This window comes from Crocodylus porosus, unplaced genomic scaffold (assembly GCF_001723895.1).
Source record: "Crocodylus porosus isolate Cpor-Errol unplaced genomic scaffold, CroPor_comp1, whole genome shotgun sequence".
Classification (NCBI taxonomy): Eukaryota; Metazoa; Chordata; order Crocodylia; family Crocodylidae; genus Crocodylus; species Crocodylus porosus.
The window spans coordinates 236,895,425-236,909,319 of NW_017728886.1; the positions used below are offsets into that span (position 1 = coordinate 236,895,425).

The 13,895-nt window shown below is 40.1% G+C and overlaps 1 protein-coding gene across 1 annotated transcript in view; it reads left to right on the forward strand.

The window, feature by feature from the left end:
• Positions 1-13,895, forward strand: part of RIMS2 (regulating synaptic membrane exocytosis 2) — an 867,608-nt gene that overhangs the window by 170,814 nt on the left and 682,899 nt on the right. The window contains exon 3 of the mRNA XM_019551690.1: positions 8,999-9,010. Within this exon, the coding sequence (XP_019407235.1) occupies positions 8,999-9,010 (12 nt within the window). The remainder of the gene's footprint in view (positions 1-8,998; positions 9,011-13,895) is intronic.

Consider the following 13,895-nt stretch of genomic DNA (forward strand, 5'->3'; position numbering starts at 1 on the left):
CAAGGAGTTAAGTTTGTAGAATGATAAAGCTTGTATATTCAGAGAACCAGTACTCTTCCTACTGTTCTGCTATTCCCTCCTGCAATCTCCTGGCAAATGTAACAATGTACACATAACACTCCTAAAGGTATTCGCACATCTCCCCGCTTTACATGTAACATATCCCCATGTAATACTAACATTGGAAGTTAGTTCAACCAATAGTTGAAACACATTTTAACACGTCTCTATTAGTCTTTGTGTTGACTTTTTAGCTCTAAGTGATCTCAGTTGCTCTGCATTCTTAGTCCTTATTGGTTCAGTTCTTGTTTGGTTTCCTCGTTCAGATGTCTCTACTTCTGTGTCATTTTCAATCTCCTGTGTCGTTTCTTGTTGCTTTGATGTTATCTCTGTTTCCTTGGGTGAATCTCGCGATACTACTTCTTTTCTCCCGTTTATAAGCTGTAAGTGCCATCTTTCTTCTTAACACTTATTCTTCAGGTGTGACTACTTTATAGGATGCGGGAGCTACTTGATGGGAAGCTAGTGGTTTTTTGTTCCACGTTTGTCCATCTGACTAAGCACCGTGTCTTTGTTGTGCAGTTCTGGTAACTCCCTGGAACCCTTGTCATAGTACCATTTTTGTTTGAGTTTGTCAATTTTTTTAATGTTTTCACATTTTGCTTTTAATTCTGATGAGCGTCTTACACAAGAGCTGGCAGCCTGGTTTTGTATATCCCGTTAAACATCCTTTTTGCTGGAGACAATCCATGTTTCATGGGTGTTGGCCTGTAATTTAAGTAACAGATAAACATTGGTGTGTGAATCTGTAGCTTTTCTCAACATCCTCACTATTTGTACTCCATTTTCCACCAAACCATTGGATTGTGGGTATTTAGGACTTGAAGTGATGTCACAGAATCTATATTTGTGTGCAAACTCTTAGAAATCAAGACAGTTGAATTGAGGTCCATTGTCTGTTCTCACAATTTGTGGAATTCCATGTCTAGGAAAAATCAATTTGATGTGAGTTATTGACATGGTTTGCTGTTGTGTTTTTGAGCAATGCAGTTTAAGGACAATTAGAATAATAATCCAGCACTAATACATAATTTTTTTCCTGCATGTATGAATAAGTCAATGCCCACTTGATATCACCAAGCTACAGGCTCCTCCATGACCATCATGGAGCTTTCATTACTTTTTCCTTCAAGTTTTTAAATTCAGCTTCGTGTTCATGTTCCCATATCTATTGAGCATTCTTTTGTAGACGTGATCTAGGGGGTTTGGTCTGCTCTCCTAAATTAGGTAGATATTTCCCTATAAAATTGATCATTCCCAGTAACCTTTGTACTCTTTCCTTTTCTGTAGGGGGTGGTATGTTTGTAAAGGCTCTAACCCTTGCAAAATCACTTTGCACTCCTTTCTTAGAGAGCTTTTCTCCTAGATATGTTATTTCTTTGACCTGGAATTTGCATTTGTGTTTGTTCAGTTTCAAACCTGCTCTGCATTCTCTTTCTAGTGCCTTTTTTAGCTTCAAGTCATGTTCTTACATAATATTTCCTGAAAGTAATACATCATCAATATAAACCATAATTCCATCAAACCTTCAAAAATTTGTGGCATCTTTCTGTGAAATACTTCAGATGCAGAACACAGCCCAAAAGGAAGCCTATGAAAGCAATACAAAAGCAGTAAATAATCTAGTGCTATTCTTTTCTAGGGGAACTTGCCAAAATCCAAAAGAAGCATCAAAAGTGGAGAAATATTTAGCATTGGCCATGTTGCCAAACAGCTCTTCCCTGGTGGGAATGGGAGAATGCCCCCTTTTGGTGTACCTGTTCATTTGCTTAGGATCCAGACATAATCTCAAGGATCCATCTTTTTTTCTATTATGACCAGTGAATGAACCCAAAGCAGTTAGTTGTTCTACTTTTTCCTATTATGTCCATCCATGTTGACTAATCTAATTCCTTTTTCAGTTTCTCTGTTAGCACAAAGGGAACATTTCTTGGAGCATGGGTGGGAGTATTTAGTTCTCTTAATTCTATTTTATACTCAGTTGACAGTTCCTTATGCCTTGAAACACATTATATACTCTCATTATGTGTTCTTGCTTTATAGTCCCTCAGTGGCATCCATTCTCTTAATCAAACCTAGAGTTTTACACATCCGCAACCCAGTAATTGGTACTAGCTTTCCTGGGAGTGCTACAAACTAAATTTGTACTATGTTACAATGCAGTGCACAAACATCCTTGGTTGTAATCTAAGTCTCACTTTCTTATTTTCATAGTACACAGCTTTAATTTTTATTTTTTGAAAAATGTATTACAGTGACCTGTGCCCCTGTATATCATTTACAAGTTACCATTAGTCCATTGGTGTCCAGTGTGACTGTCCAATCTTCAGAAGAATTAACTTCTGGCATTGTGCCATTGAGGAATTTTTCCTTTTTGTCATTGCACAGAGCATGCATCTGCTGTTTTTCTGTGGTACATCCTGCTTTTTTATGCAAACTCTTGCAAAATAATTACATCTTTTGCATTTGTTGTAGTGCTTACCAAATGCAAAGCATTGGATGGGTTTGTGATATCTCCCATTATATGTGTTTGTGGTAACCCCCACAGCATCTGCAGCTGACCAATGTTTCTTCAAGAAATTCTCTTTGGGCTCTGCTTGCCTGCTTCATAGATTTCATAGATTTCATAGACATTAGGGCTGGAAGGGACCTCGGAAGATCATCGAGTTCAGCCCCCCACCCAAAGGGCAGGAAGTCAGCTGGGGTCATAGGATCCCAGCAATATAAGCGTCCAATTTGCTCTTGAAGGTGTTCAGTGTAGGTGCTTGAACCATCTCCGATGGCAGGCTGTTCCAGACCTTGGGGGCTCAGACAGTAAAGAAATTCTTCCTTATGTCCAGCCTGAAATGGTCTCCTAGTAGTTTATGACTGTCTGACCTCGTCATCCCTTGGGGTGCTCTGGTGAACAAATGTTGCCCGAGATCCTGGTGGTCACCCCTGATAAACTTACAGGTGGCCATCAGATCACCCCAGACCCTGTGCTTTTCCAGGCTAAAGAGCCCCATGGCTCTCAGCCTGTCGCCGTAAGGTCTGTTTTCCTGACCTCTGATCATGTGCGTGGCTCTCCTCTGGACTCTCTCAAGCTTCTCCGCATCCTTTTTGAATTGTGGAGCCCAAAACTGGACACAATACTCCAGCTGTGGCCTCACCAAGGCTGAGTACAAGGGGAGAATGATGTTCCAGGATTTGCTTGAGAAGCATCTATGGATGCAAGCCAGTGTTCTGGTTGCTTTACTAGCCGCAGCATCGCACTGCAGGCTCATGTTCATCTTGTGGTCAATGATGACCCCCAAGTCTCTTTCTTCCGTAGTGCTAGGCAGCGTAGCACTGCCAAGCCTATAAGGATGCTGCAGGTTTTTCTTTACCAAGATGGAGAACCTTGCATTTTTCGGTGTTAAACACCATCAGGTTTTTGTCCGCCCATTTGCTGAGCCTGTCCAGGTCAGCCTGGATCACTCATCTGTCTTCTGGTGTGGATGCTTTGCCCCAAAGTTTGGTGTCATTGGCGAACTTGGCCAGTCCGCTTTTGACTCCAGTGTCCACATCATTAATGAAGATGTTGAACAATATGGGTCCAAGGACAGAGCTTTGGTGGACCCCACTGGTCACAGGGCACCATCATGAGTGACTTCTATCAATTACTACCCTCTGGGTCCGGCCACGGAGCCAATTTCCCAGCCAGCAGATCGTGGTGGACCCAAGGCCACAATTGGCCAGTTATGCCAAGAGGTGATCATGAGATACCAGATTGAAGGCTTTTTTGAAGTCAAGATAGATGACGTCAATCTTTCCTCCCTTGTCCAGGTGATAGGTCACCTGGTCGTAGAAGGAAATGAGATTGGTCAAGCAAGACCTACCCACAACAAACCCGTGCTGGCTATCCCTCAGGATGTTGGCATCGGCCAGTCCATTAAGGATGGCCTCTTTAATAAACTTTTCTAAGATCTTGCCCGGCATAGAAGTCAGGCTGATGGGCCTATAGTTAGCTGGATCCAATTTCCTCCCTTTCTTGAAGATAAGCACTACATTGGCCTTCTTCCTGTCTTCAGACACTTCACCAGAGCGCCAGGTGTTTTCAAAGATCTGTGCCAGGGGCTGGGCTATGATGCTCGCCAGCTCCTTGAGTACCCTGGGGTGCAGATTGTCAGGGCTGGCTGAGAGGCTGGATACTTTCAAGTCAAGGTGTTCCTTCATGAGGTTGGCATTAATGGAAGGCAGGGGATCTCCCTTACCTGGACCACCCTATGCCGTAGCGGGCCTGGGCATCCCATGTGACCGATGAAAGACCGACGCAAAGTACCCATTTAATAGGTTGGCTTTTTCCTGGGTGTCTGTTGTCAGTTGCCCCATCTGGTTCAGCAGGGGTCCAATGTTGCTCTTGTTTTTCCTCTGGCTCCCCACATATCTGAAAAAGGACTTTTGATTGTCCTTGGTGCTCAAAACTAGTTGGAGTTCAGTTGCAGCCTTGGCTTTCCTGGTTTGCTCCCTGCAGGACCAGACCAATTGCAGAATAATCCTCCTTGCAGGTGAATCCTGTCCTCCATCCTTTGTAGGCCTTTCTTTTTAGCTCAGGAGGTCTGCTAGGTCCCTGGAGATCCAGGGGGGCTGCTGTGCCCTCTTGCTGCCTTTCCTCTGAGATGGAGGTCCTCCTTTCTTTATTGTGTGTGCGGTGCATTAGGTTTTTGCAGTCTTGTAATCCTGTCCAGTTCACCTTGTTCTGTATTTTCCTCCAGCTTCTGCAGCCTGGCACTTGTTATCTCAGCTGCTTGGCACATTCTAACTGCCTTTTCCAAATTAAGCTCAGAATCCTCTAGCAGTCTTTTCCTGAGGCTTGTATAACTTAATACTATTTGGTCTCTGATCATGGACTCTTAGGTCTCCAAAGCTGCACGTCTGGCTCAGCAGTCTGAGGTCTTTGACAAACTCCTCTATTGTCTCAGATTCTTAATGCTGTCTCGTGGAAATTATATTGTTCAAGGGTTTCATTTTGTTTGGGTATACAATATTCCTCAAGGTTTTTTATTACTGTGCCATAGCTTTTCTGTTCTGCTTCTGACAGTTGTAGGCTATTATAAAGAGACAGAGTTTCTGGGCCAGCTATATTTTAAAAAAATAGTTACCTTGAGTGAATCACTCTTCGCTATAGTTCCACAGACCGTAATATATGGTGAAGCTCTACTTAAATTTCATCCAGTTTTCTGCTGCGCTACTGGACAGATTTAACTCCTGTGGGATTCTGGAATTTTTTGTCTGTCTTCGTACCCTACTCCTTGGGTCTTCCGACAACTACACATGGTACCAGAAGTTAAGCTTATAAAATGATAACACTTGCTTATTCAGAGAGCAGTACTCTGCCTACTGTTCTGCTGTTCCTCTGCAGTTCCCAGGCAAATGTAACAACTGTACATAATACTCTGAAAGGTATCCATGCAGGCATGATCTACAACTGTCTGTCTGTCTGTTCATTGTCATGGCTTTGGATGAGCATCTGTGTCTATCTGAAGTCCCATTGACTTCTATTGCACATTTGGAGAGTGACTTACTGGATGTGGGGCATTTGGGAGCCTCAGTACTTCTAGTTCTTTGTTTCATTAAGGATGTTCATATCTGAGTTGGCCCAATTTAGAGACTGTTGAGGTTCTTTTCAATTTTGCTTAGTCTTATTTAAAGGTATTTTCTATCTCCTTTTTGTATATGGTATGCATTTGCCCTTTTAATTTCTATTATAAATACTAGTAAGTGCTTTCTTGTTTGGTCCCATTGTCTGTTTCAGTGTTTGTTGCTTTGGGATACCAGTCAAACTAGGAAGACTAAGAGTCCTTTAGAGATGTTATGTTTCAGGGAAATTTCTCCTATGATTCTTTTCCACAGAATATTTTCAATAATTTACTAAACTGTTCATTTGGAGGAATGTTTATGAGATGCAGAATTCTTAGATTCTATATGCTTGTATTTTACTATGCTTTATTTTGCTTAGTTATTTAAAATAAGACTTGGCTGTCCCACACTTAGCTTTCCAACACAGTTCAGGCTGTATACCAAAGGAAAACTGGCTATCATTGTTAACCAAAAGGGTAGAATTTTTTAATCAGTGGGGTTTCTCATTAGACACTAGAAGCATAAGAGGAATTTGAGTACTGGGTTACCACACCCACTAACTTAAACTTTACATGGATATTATTTCTCATGCATATCTTATATCTTTAATGAATTTTATTTCTGATTTAATTAGATTTATGGTGAAAAAATGTTTCTTAATTATTTAAAAAGTTAAAATTTTACTGCATATTAAAAGTGCTTTTTTATCACTATTTCTTTGTTGAATCTGAATAACTTTTCTATTCCTTTTTGTATATTGTAAGTTTTTCCTTCTGAATTTACAAAATCTTTAAAACATCTTTCTGTAAAGAGACAGTTACTAAATATGATAAATCTGCTCGTGAACCAGAGGATTATTGAAATATTTCAAGGTTAAAGGCTAGAAAGCACAGTATATAAATTTTCTCAAAAGACATCTGTCCATAAATGTATTCCGGCAACTGGATGTAAATTATATCACTTGCAACCTTTGAAATAAACTGTAATAGAAGTGAGAAAAAAAATCCAGATGTGTAGCAACGCAGCCTTCATAAGTAGAGGTAGATACATATTTATAGGGGATTAGATTTGGAAAATAATAACAAAAATTGATAATCTAAGAGCTAATTTTTAATAACTAAGAGCATAGGATCAGTTTATTTGAACAAATATCTTATACAAACTATAGCTTCCATGTCATCTTAATTCTTCTGAAATAGTATAATTTTCAGTGTATTTCTTGAAATATTATTTGCGCTAGTTATGATGCAGTCTCCTGCTTTTCAGGACATTGTTCATAGTACTAGTGCATAAAGAAAGATAATCAGAAATTAAGTTGTTTATTTTTTAGTAACATAATAATGAATGTACTGGGAATAAAAATTTTCCCCTCAGGTCACACCGTTGAATAGATAGGAAAAACGAATAACAGTATATTTGAAATGGGCAAGTTAACACATGTGCCGTTGATCATATGTTGTATTAGATATTTTATAATCTCTTGCTTCTTTACTAGTATTGCTTATGTTTTATACCCTGTTCATTTGCATTTTTTAAATTTTCTGGTGGCCTCTTTTGTTTGAAAAAACATTGCCTAGTTTTCATTTTCAATATTACTTTTATCTATTTTCGCTTTTGTTTATTACCTTTTACCTTCCTTCATCACCTCTATTTTTGGTCTGTTGTTTTATTTCTATATTCACTTTTCCTTATCTGTTTTTTTTTAAACGAACTTGCTTACTCTGCCATGGAGGTAATTTTTTAATCATGCCAAGTTTCTATGATTTTAAAATGAAACCTACCACTCTCACTCCTCTGTTCCTAATTAGTTTTGGGCCTTAATCTATTCCCACTCCATTGTCTATCTTCATTATTACCTAGTCAACCAGAATTCTTTGTTTGTGGCTGAGACAGTCACAGAGGAGCAGCTAAATGGTCAGGCACTTCTAGGTTGCCTGTCTGAGACACTGTGTTTTTTTACTAGAGGCTTCTGCTATTGCTTGTGCTCCCATAGTAGGGGAAGTATTTTGTTGGGCTGTGTATGGTAATAAGGGGCATAGGACTCCACATGGCTTCTGCTTTTCTGTGTCTAAATTTCTCCAGTAGTTGCCCCTGTTGCTTGAGACAGAGTCCCCCTCTCAGGCCCGACAAAATGACAAAGACGATTTGCTGCAGTATAGTCAATTTAGGCATTTGCATGCAGAGTGGTGACTTTTTAAAAATTTCATGATTTAAAATCCTTTGTCATTTTCAGCGACACTCCATATCTAGATAATGAGGATATACTACTAGAAATGACACACTTTTGAAAATGCTTCAGATCACAAACCCCCCCGTACACTGAAATTTTCAAAAGCTAGTGTTAAACACAATGCTGTATACAGGTACCTGAATGAGAGTGCTAGAACAAAAAAAAAGTAGTCTGTCTAGGCATTCAATTGGATTTTCAATACAATTAAATACTAATTAATCTGTATATTGATGTGTGGAAACTATTGACTAATTGAAGATCTTTTCATTTTAAAAGTTTTATTCTCTGCTCACAACAGATGGATTGGCTGAGAATTTTGATTTAAATAATTTTTTATTTTCTCCTATACTGTTCTTCATGTTGCAGTTTTAGAAAGCCAAAAAGTAATCTTTTTTCCCCAAGAAAAATAGTGACCAGTGGAAATATTCAGAACTCCAAATGAAGTACTAATGAGTAGCTAAAGAAAAAAAAGACAATTAAAAATAATGGAAAATCTATACAATGCATAATAAAGGCCTGAGAAAATTGTCTTTCATTACACCTATATTTTAAAAATCTAATATTTTATGAGGTACTGAACAATTCAGATACAGTTATGTCATTAATAGTTTCTTATTCCAGTTGCATTATAACTATAATCCTTCAAATCAATCTCTTCCCTGTCCTCCAGGCCCCCCCAAATCTTATTGACTTCAAGTCATTGAGTGCAAGATAGTACAGTGTCCAACCTTGCTGATCCTTTAAAATATTGGGCTCAAGGCACTTAGGCCCAAATCTTTGTACTCATTATTAATATAAGGCAAACTGACTGTTTTATTAAGGGATAAGGGATTTGATTCCTAAATTGTTTTTTGTGACAGTAGTTTTCTTTCTGCATGTGACACTTTCTTTAAAAATTTAATCCATAAACAACTTAAAGCCAATCATCCTTTTCCTCATATACTCTCCACAAGTAGAAGAAACAAAGCCTGTATGTTAGTCAATTTTTAAATATTTGTTTGCTTATTTTACTAATAAATATTACTGCTTGCTTTCAGAATGAAAGTAACTGTCTTCCCTTCTTTGTCTTTTCTGTCCTTTCTCTCTTGCTTTCGTGGATATGACCTCCAGGAGGATAAAGTGGTTAGAGTTTTTTTTTTCTGTCTGAATTCATTTGTTATGAGTAGTCTTAATGCTGAAGACTGGATCTGCCTTCACTTACAGAGGTGCAACTCCCATTCAAGTCAAGAGGAGTTGCTCTCATTTAAGTGAGAGTAGAAATAGACCCAATAGTTATTAATATATCATCTTAAAAACATATAAGCTTAAATGTGTTGTAGATTATATGCATGAAAAATTCTGTATTAATAGTCTTATGAGCATGCACGTATTTTTTTCTACTTTAATTTTGCAGTATGATGTGTGCACAGTTGAAAAACAAAAAAGAAAGAAAGAAAATGAATAACTGGTATAGTACTCATGGCTTTTTTTAAGCTAAAAGTACAAATGGCATAAATTTGGTAATATCAGCTTTATTCACAGTGGTAGCCATGATTGTATAATTAACTACATGTTGTTAAAATTGTAGGGTTTTTTATTCTTCTAGTTTGTTTGGAATTACAGTTCAGTCATTTGATTTTTTTTTTTAAAGCAGTAATATAAAACATTCATCATTTATCAATAAAGTCAAGAAAACATCTGTTCTAAAATATCTGAATAAACAATTTACTTGATGCTTTCTAATTCCTATAATTTTATAGTCAAGTTAGCAATTACTATTTAACTTATTTTTGTTTTAATTAAATTGAGCACTAAACATTAATTTGCCATCCACAAATCCTAGTGCACATATTATATTGAGCCTAATGCTGAAATAATGTTAAAAGTTGTGCATGCTACAAATATTTTTTTGGTTTGTTTTGGTAATACGAAACTGAAAATGTCCTCTTAAAACCCAAATTTATTAATTGATGTTTAGGAGAGGATGTGTTAGAGAGAATATTAATATGCCTGGACAGATTTAAAGATTTTATCAAAAGGAATGAAATTTTATTACAAACTGGAACCAAATAAAAATGCCCTGTGTAGAATAAATCTGTTCTGTGAAGGTGACTGTCACATATTATAAAACCATCTGCAAACATGGGAGCAAGAACTCTTTAGTTCTTGGCAATTAAATTTCTGCCATTGGTCAGATTAAAGAGGTTTTTTGTAGTTTGCACATGTTCATGTAGGGGCATACAGAACAAAGTCTTCAGTTGAATTCAGTCTTCTTCATTGTGCTTCCAGTCCAACCTTTCAATATGGTCTACTCCCAATATTCTGCACAGGCCACTGCTTCTGATGTTGGCATTGTCAGATCTTGTAGGGTGTATCATAGTGCTACAGGGCAACTGAGGAGATGATCTATGATTTGCTTTTCCTGTCAAACACATTGGTCACTTGCATAGCAGCCCCTTGATTTCATGAGAAAGTTGCATCTACTGAGACCCACTCTCAATCTGTTCAGGCTTTGTCATATGTGCCATTTTTAGTTGGAGCCCGATGCTAATTCCTCACTGGGGGTAATTCCTTGCCAGCTCCATTCAACAGCTTTGTTGCCTAGTTTCTCCCATTTTTTTTTGCCAGAGGGTAATTGTGGCTGATTCTGGTGATGTGGTCAATGGTATGGTATAGGACAAAAAGCTATTTCTCAGTGAGAGATGATGGTGTTCTGGTTGATGTCTATATAACAGGTGGCAATCATCTGACTCTTGTACCTGTTGGTCAGTGTTGCCTGCTGCTTTCCTTCTGAAGTAAGGGAGTGCTATGCCAGATGGTGCATATAGGCAGGGAACAGGGGTGGGTTTAAGGTAGCCAGTTATAATTCTGCATGTATCATTTAGTGCAGTATTAGTATGTTTACTGTGACATGAGGGTCCCCAGGTGCTGCAGGTGTATTCAGCCACAGAGAAACAAAGTGCTAAGGCAGTAGCACATGGCAGGGGTGGGGTAGGGCTGGGAGTGGGGCAGGGGTGGGGAGGATAGATGCATGTATCATAGAATCATAGAAAATCAGGGTTGGAAGGGGCCTCAGGAGATCATTTAGTCCAACATACTGCTCAAAGCAGGACCATCCCAAACTAGATCATCCCAGCCAAAATTTTGTCTAAATGGGGTTTAAAAACCTCTTAAGAATGGAGAGTCCACAACCTCTGTGGGTAGCCTGTTCCAGTGTTTTACTACCTTCCTAGTGAGAAAATGCTTCCTAATATCTAACTTAAGCTTCCCTTGTTGCAACTTGAGACCATTCTGTCAGCTGCCATCACTAAGAACAGTCTAGCTGCATCCTCTTTGGAACCACCCTTCAGGAGGTTGAAGCCTGCTATCAAGTCCCCTCTCAGTCTTCTCTTCTGCAGACTAAATAAGCCTAGTTCCCTCACCTGGTCTTCGTAAGTCATGTGTCCTAGCCCTGAACCATTTTTGTTGCCCTCCGCTGGATTCTCTAATTTGTCCACATCCTTTCTCTATTGGGGGGGCCTAAAACTGAATGCAGTACTCCAGATGTGGCCTCACCAGTGCAGAATAGAGGGGAATAATCACTAGGGCTATGCAAAACATCACCGTAGCGTTTTGACAGAACAGCATTTCATTTTGAATTTTGTTTTGATTTGAAACCTCTGTTCTGTTTCGTTTCGTCGAAACAGTTCAGCTGTCTCAATCCTTTTTTGACGTTTTGCCCATAAGCTATAATGGGGAAGCTCAGAACAGCCTATAACTTTGTCATTTCTAGCCTGATTTGGATGAAACTGGCAGGATTGGTAGCCCCTTCTGAGGGCCTGAAGTCTGCCAAGTTTCAAGGAGGTGGGTGCAGGGGTTTCAGGGAAACTGTACCCCAAAGTTTTGAAAGGAAAAAACACGGTGCGTGTATGTGTTAAGCCACAGCAGGGTCAAAACTGCAGGCCTGCTAGGCCCTGCTGCAGTCACGAAGCCTGCCAGCTGTCAAAGAGGTAGGTGCAGGGGGAGCCTGAGTTCTGAGGCCCTGCACCTCTAGCTGCTGACAGGCGATACTTGTGACATGCATGGGTGACACTGTATGTGTGTTAAGGTGTGCCCTCACTCAACTGACACCAAGGCAGAAAGCAGGGCAGTTCAAATAATGCTGCCTTTTATGCAGTTTTTCCATCCCTCCCCCAGAGCACTGGGATTGGAAGGGACCTTAGGAAAGGATGACAGTCACTGGTCAGCTACACAGTCAATAATGAGAGCACTCCTTTCCCCCTCCCCCATTCCACCCCTTTTTCCTACTTTAGTTTCAGTTTCCCTGCAGGCAAGCCCAGCTTGAGCTTTGAAACATTTCAAAAATTTAAAAACATTTCAGCTTGTCTCGTTTCGTTTCATGGCTGTTTCTAAACTTTCTGTTTCATTTTGATTTCACTGTTTCAAGCTCAAAACAGTGTCAAAACGAAACTGCCAGTGAAATTTCACACAGCCCTAATAATCACTGCTCTTGATCTGCCGGCAACAAACCTACCAATGCAGCCCAGTACACTGTTGGCCTTCTTTGCAACAGGGGCACACTGGTGGCTCATATACAGTTTATTGTTCCCTGTGATCCCCAGGTCATTTTCTGCCTATCCAGTGAGCCCCCAGCCTGTACTGATGCATGGGATTGTTTTGTCCTAAGTGCAGGCCTTTGCACTTGTCCTTGTTAAACCTCATGAGATTTGATTTGGCCCAATCCTTCAATTTGTCTAGATCACTCTGAATCCTAGCCCTACCCTCCAGCATATCTACTATTCCCCCCAGCTTGGTGTCATCTGCAAACTTGCTGAGGGTGCACTCTATGCCATTTTCCAGGTCACTGATGAAGACATTGAACAAAACTGGCCCCAGGACCAACCCCTGGGGCACTCCACTTGACCAGCCCATGGGACACTTCACTTGATACTGGCTGCTAACTAGATATCAAGCCATTGATTACTACTCTTTAAGCCCGATGCTCCAGGCAGTCTTCTATTTACCTTACAGTTCATTCATCCAGCCTGTACTCCCATAGCCTGCCTGTAAGAATGTGGTGGGAGACTGTATCAAAAGTCTTGCTAAAATCAAGGTATACCACATCCACTTGTCTCCACCTTCTGTGTCCACAGAGCCAGTCATCTCATCATAGAAGGCAATCAGGTTGGTCAGGCATGACTTGCTGTTGGTGATTCCATGTTGACTGTTCATAATCACCTTCTTCTCCAAGTGCTTAGAAATGGATTCCTTGAGGCTCTGCTTCATGATTTTTCCAGGGACTGAGGTGAGGCTGGCTGGTCTGTGGTTCCCTGGATCTCCTTTTTCCCATTCTTAAATATGTTTGCCCTTTTCCAATTATCTGGGACCTCTCCTGATTGCCATGAGTTTTCAAAGATGATGGCCAGTGGCTGCAGTCTCATCAGCCAGCTCCCTTAGCACTTAGATGGGTGCATCCCATCTGGCCTGAAAGACTTCGGTATGCCCAGCTTTTCTAAATAGTTCCTAACCTATTCATTCACCACTGTTGGTTGCTTACTTTCTCCCCAAACTGTGCTGCCAGGTACAGTAGTTTGGGAGCTAACCTTGCTTATGAAGACTGAGGCAAAAAAGGCATTGAGTACTTCAGCCTCTTCTGAATCCTGTGTCACAAGGTTGCACCCCCTATTCAGTAAGGAACCCACAGGTTCCTCTTGCTACTGACATACTTATAGAAACCCTTCTTGTTACCCTTCACATCCCTTGCTAGCTGCAACTCCAGTTATGCTCTGGCTTTCCTGGCTTCATCCCTGCATGCCCAAGCAATACTCTTATACTCCTCCCTAGTAATTTGTCCAAATTTTTACTTATAAGCTTCCTTTTTATGATATAGTTTACTCAAGAGTTCCCTACTAAGCCAAGCTGGTCTTCTGCCATACTTTCTGGTCTTCCTCCACATCGGGATGGTTTATTCCTGCAATTTCAGTAAGCCTTCTTTAAAGTACAGCCAGGTATTCATAGATTTCATAGACATCAGGGCTGGAAGGGACCT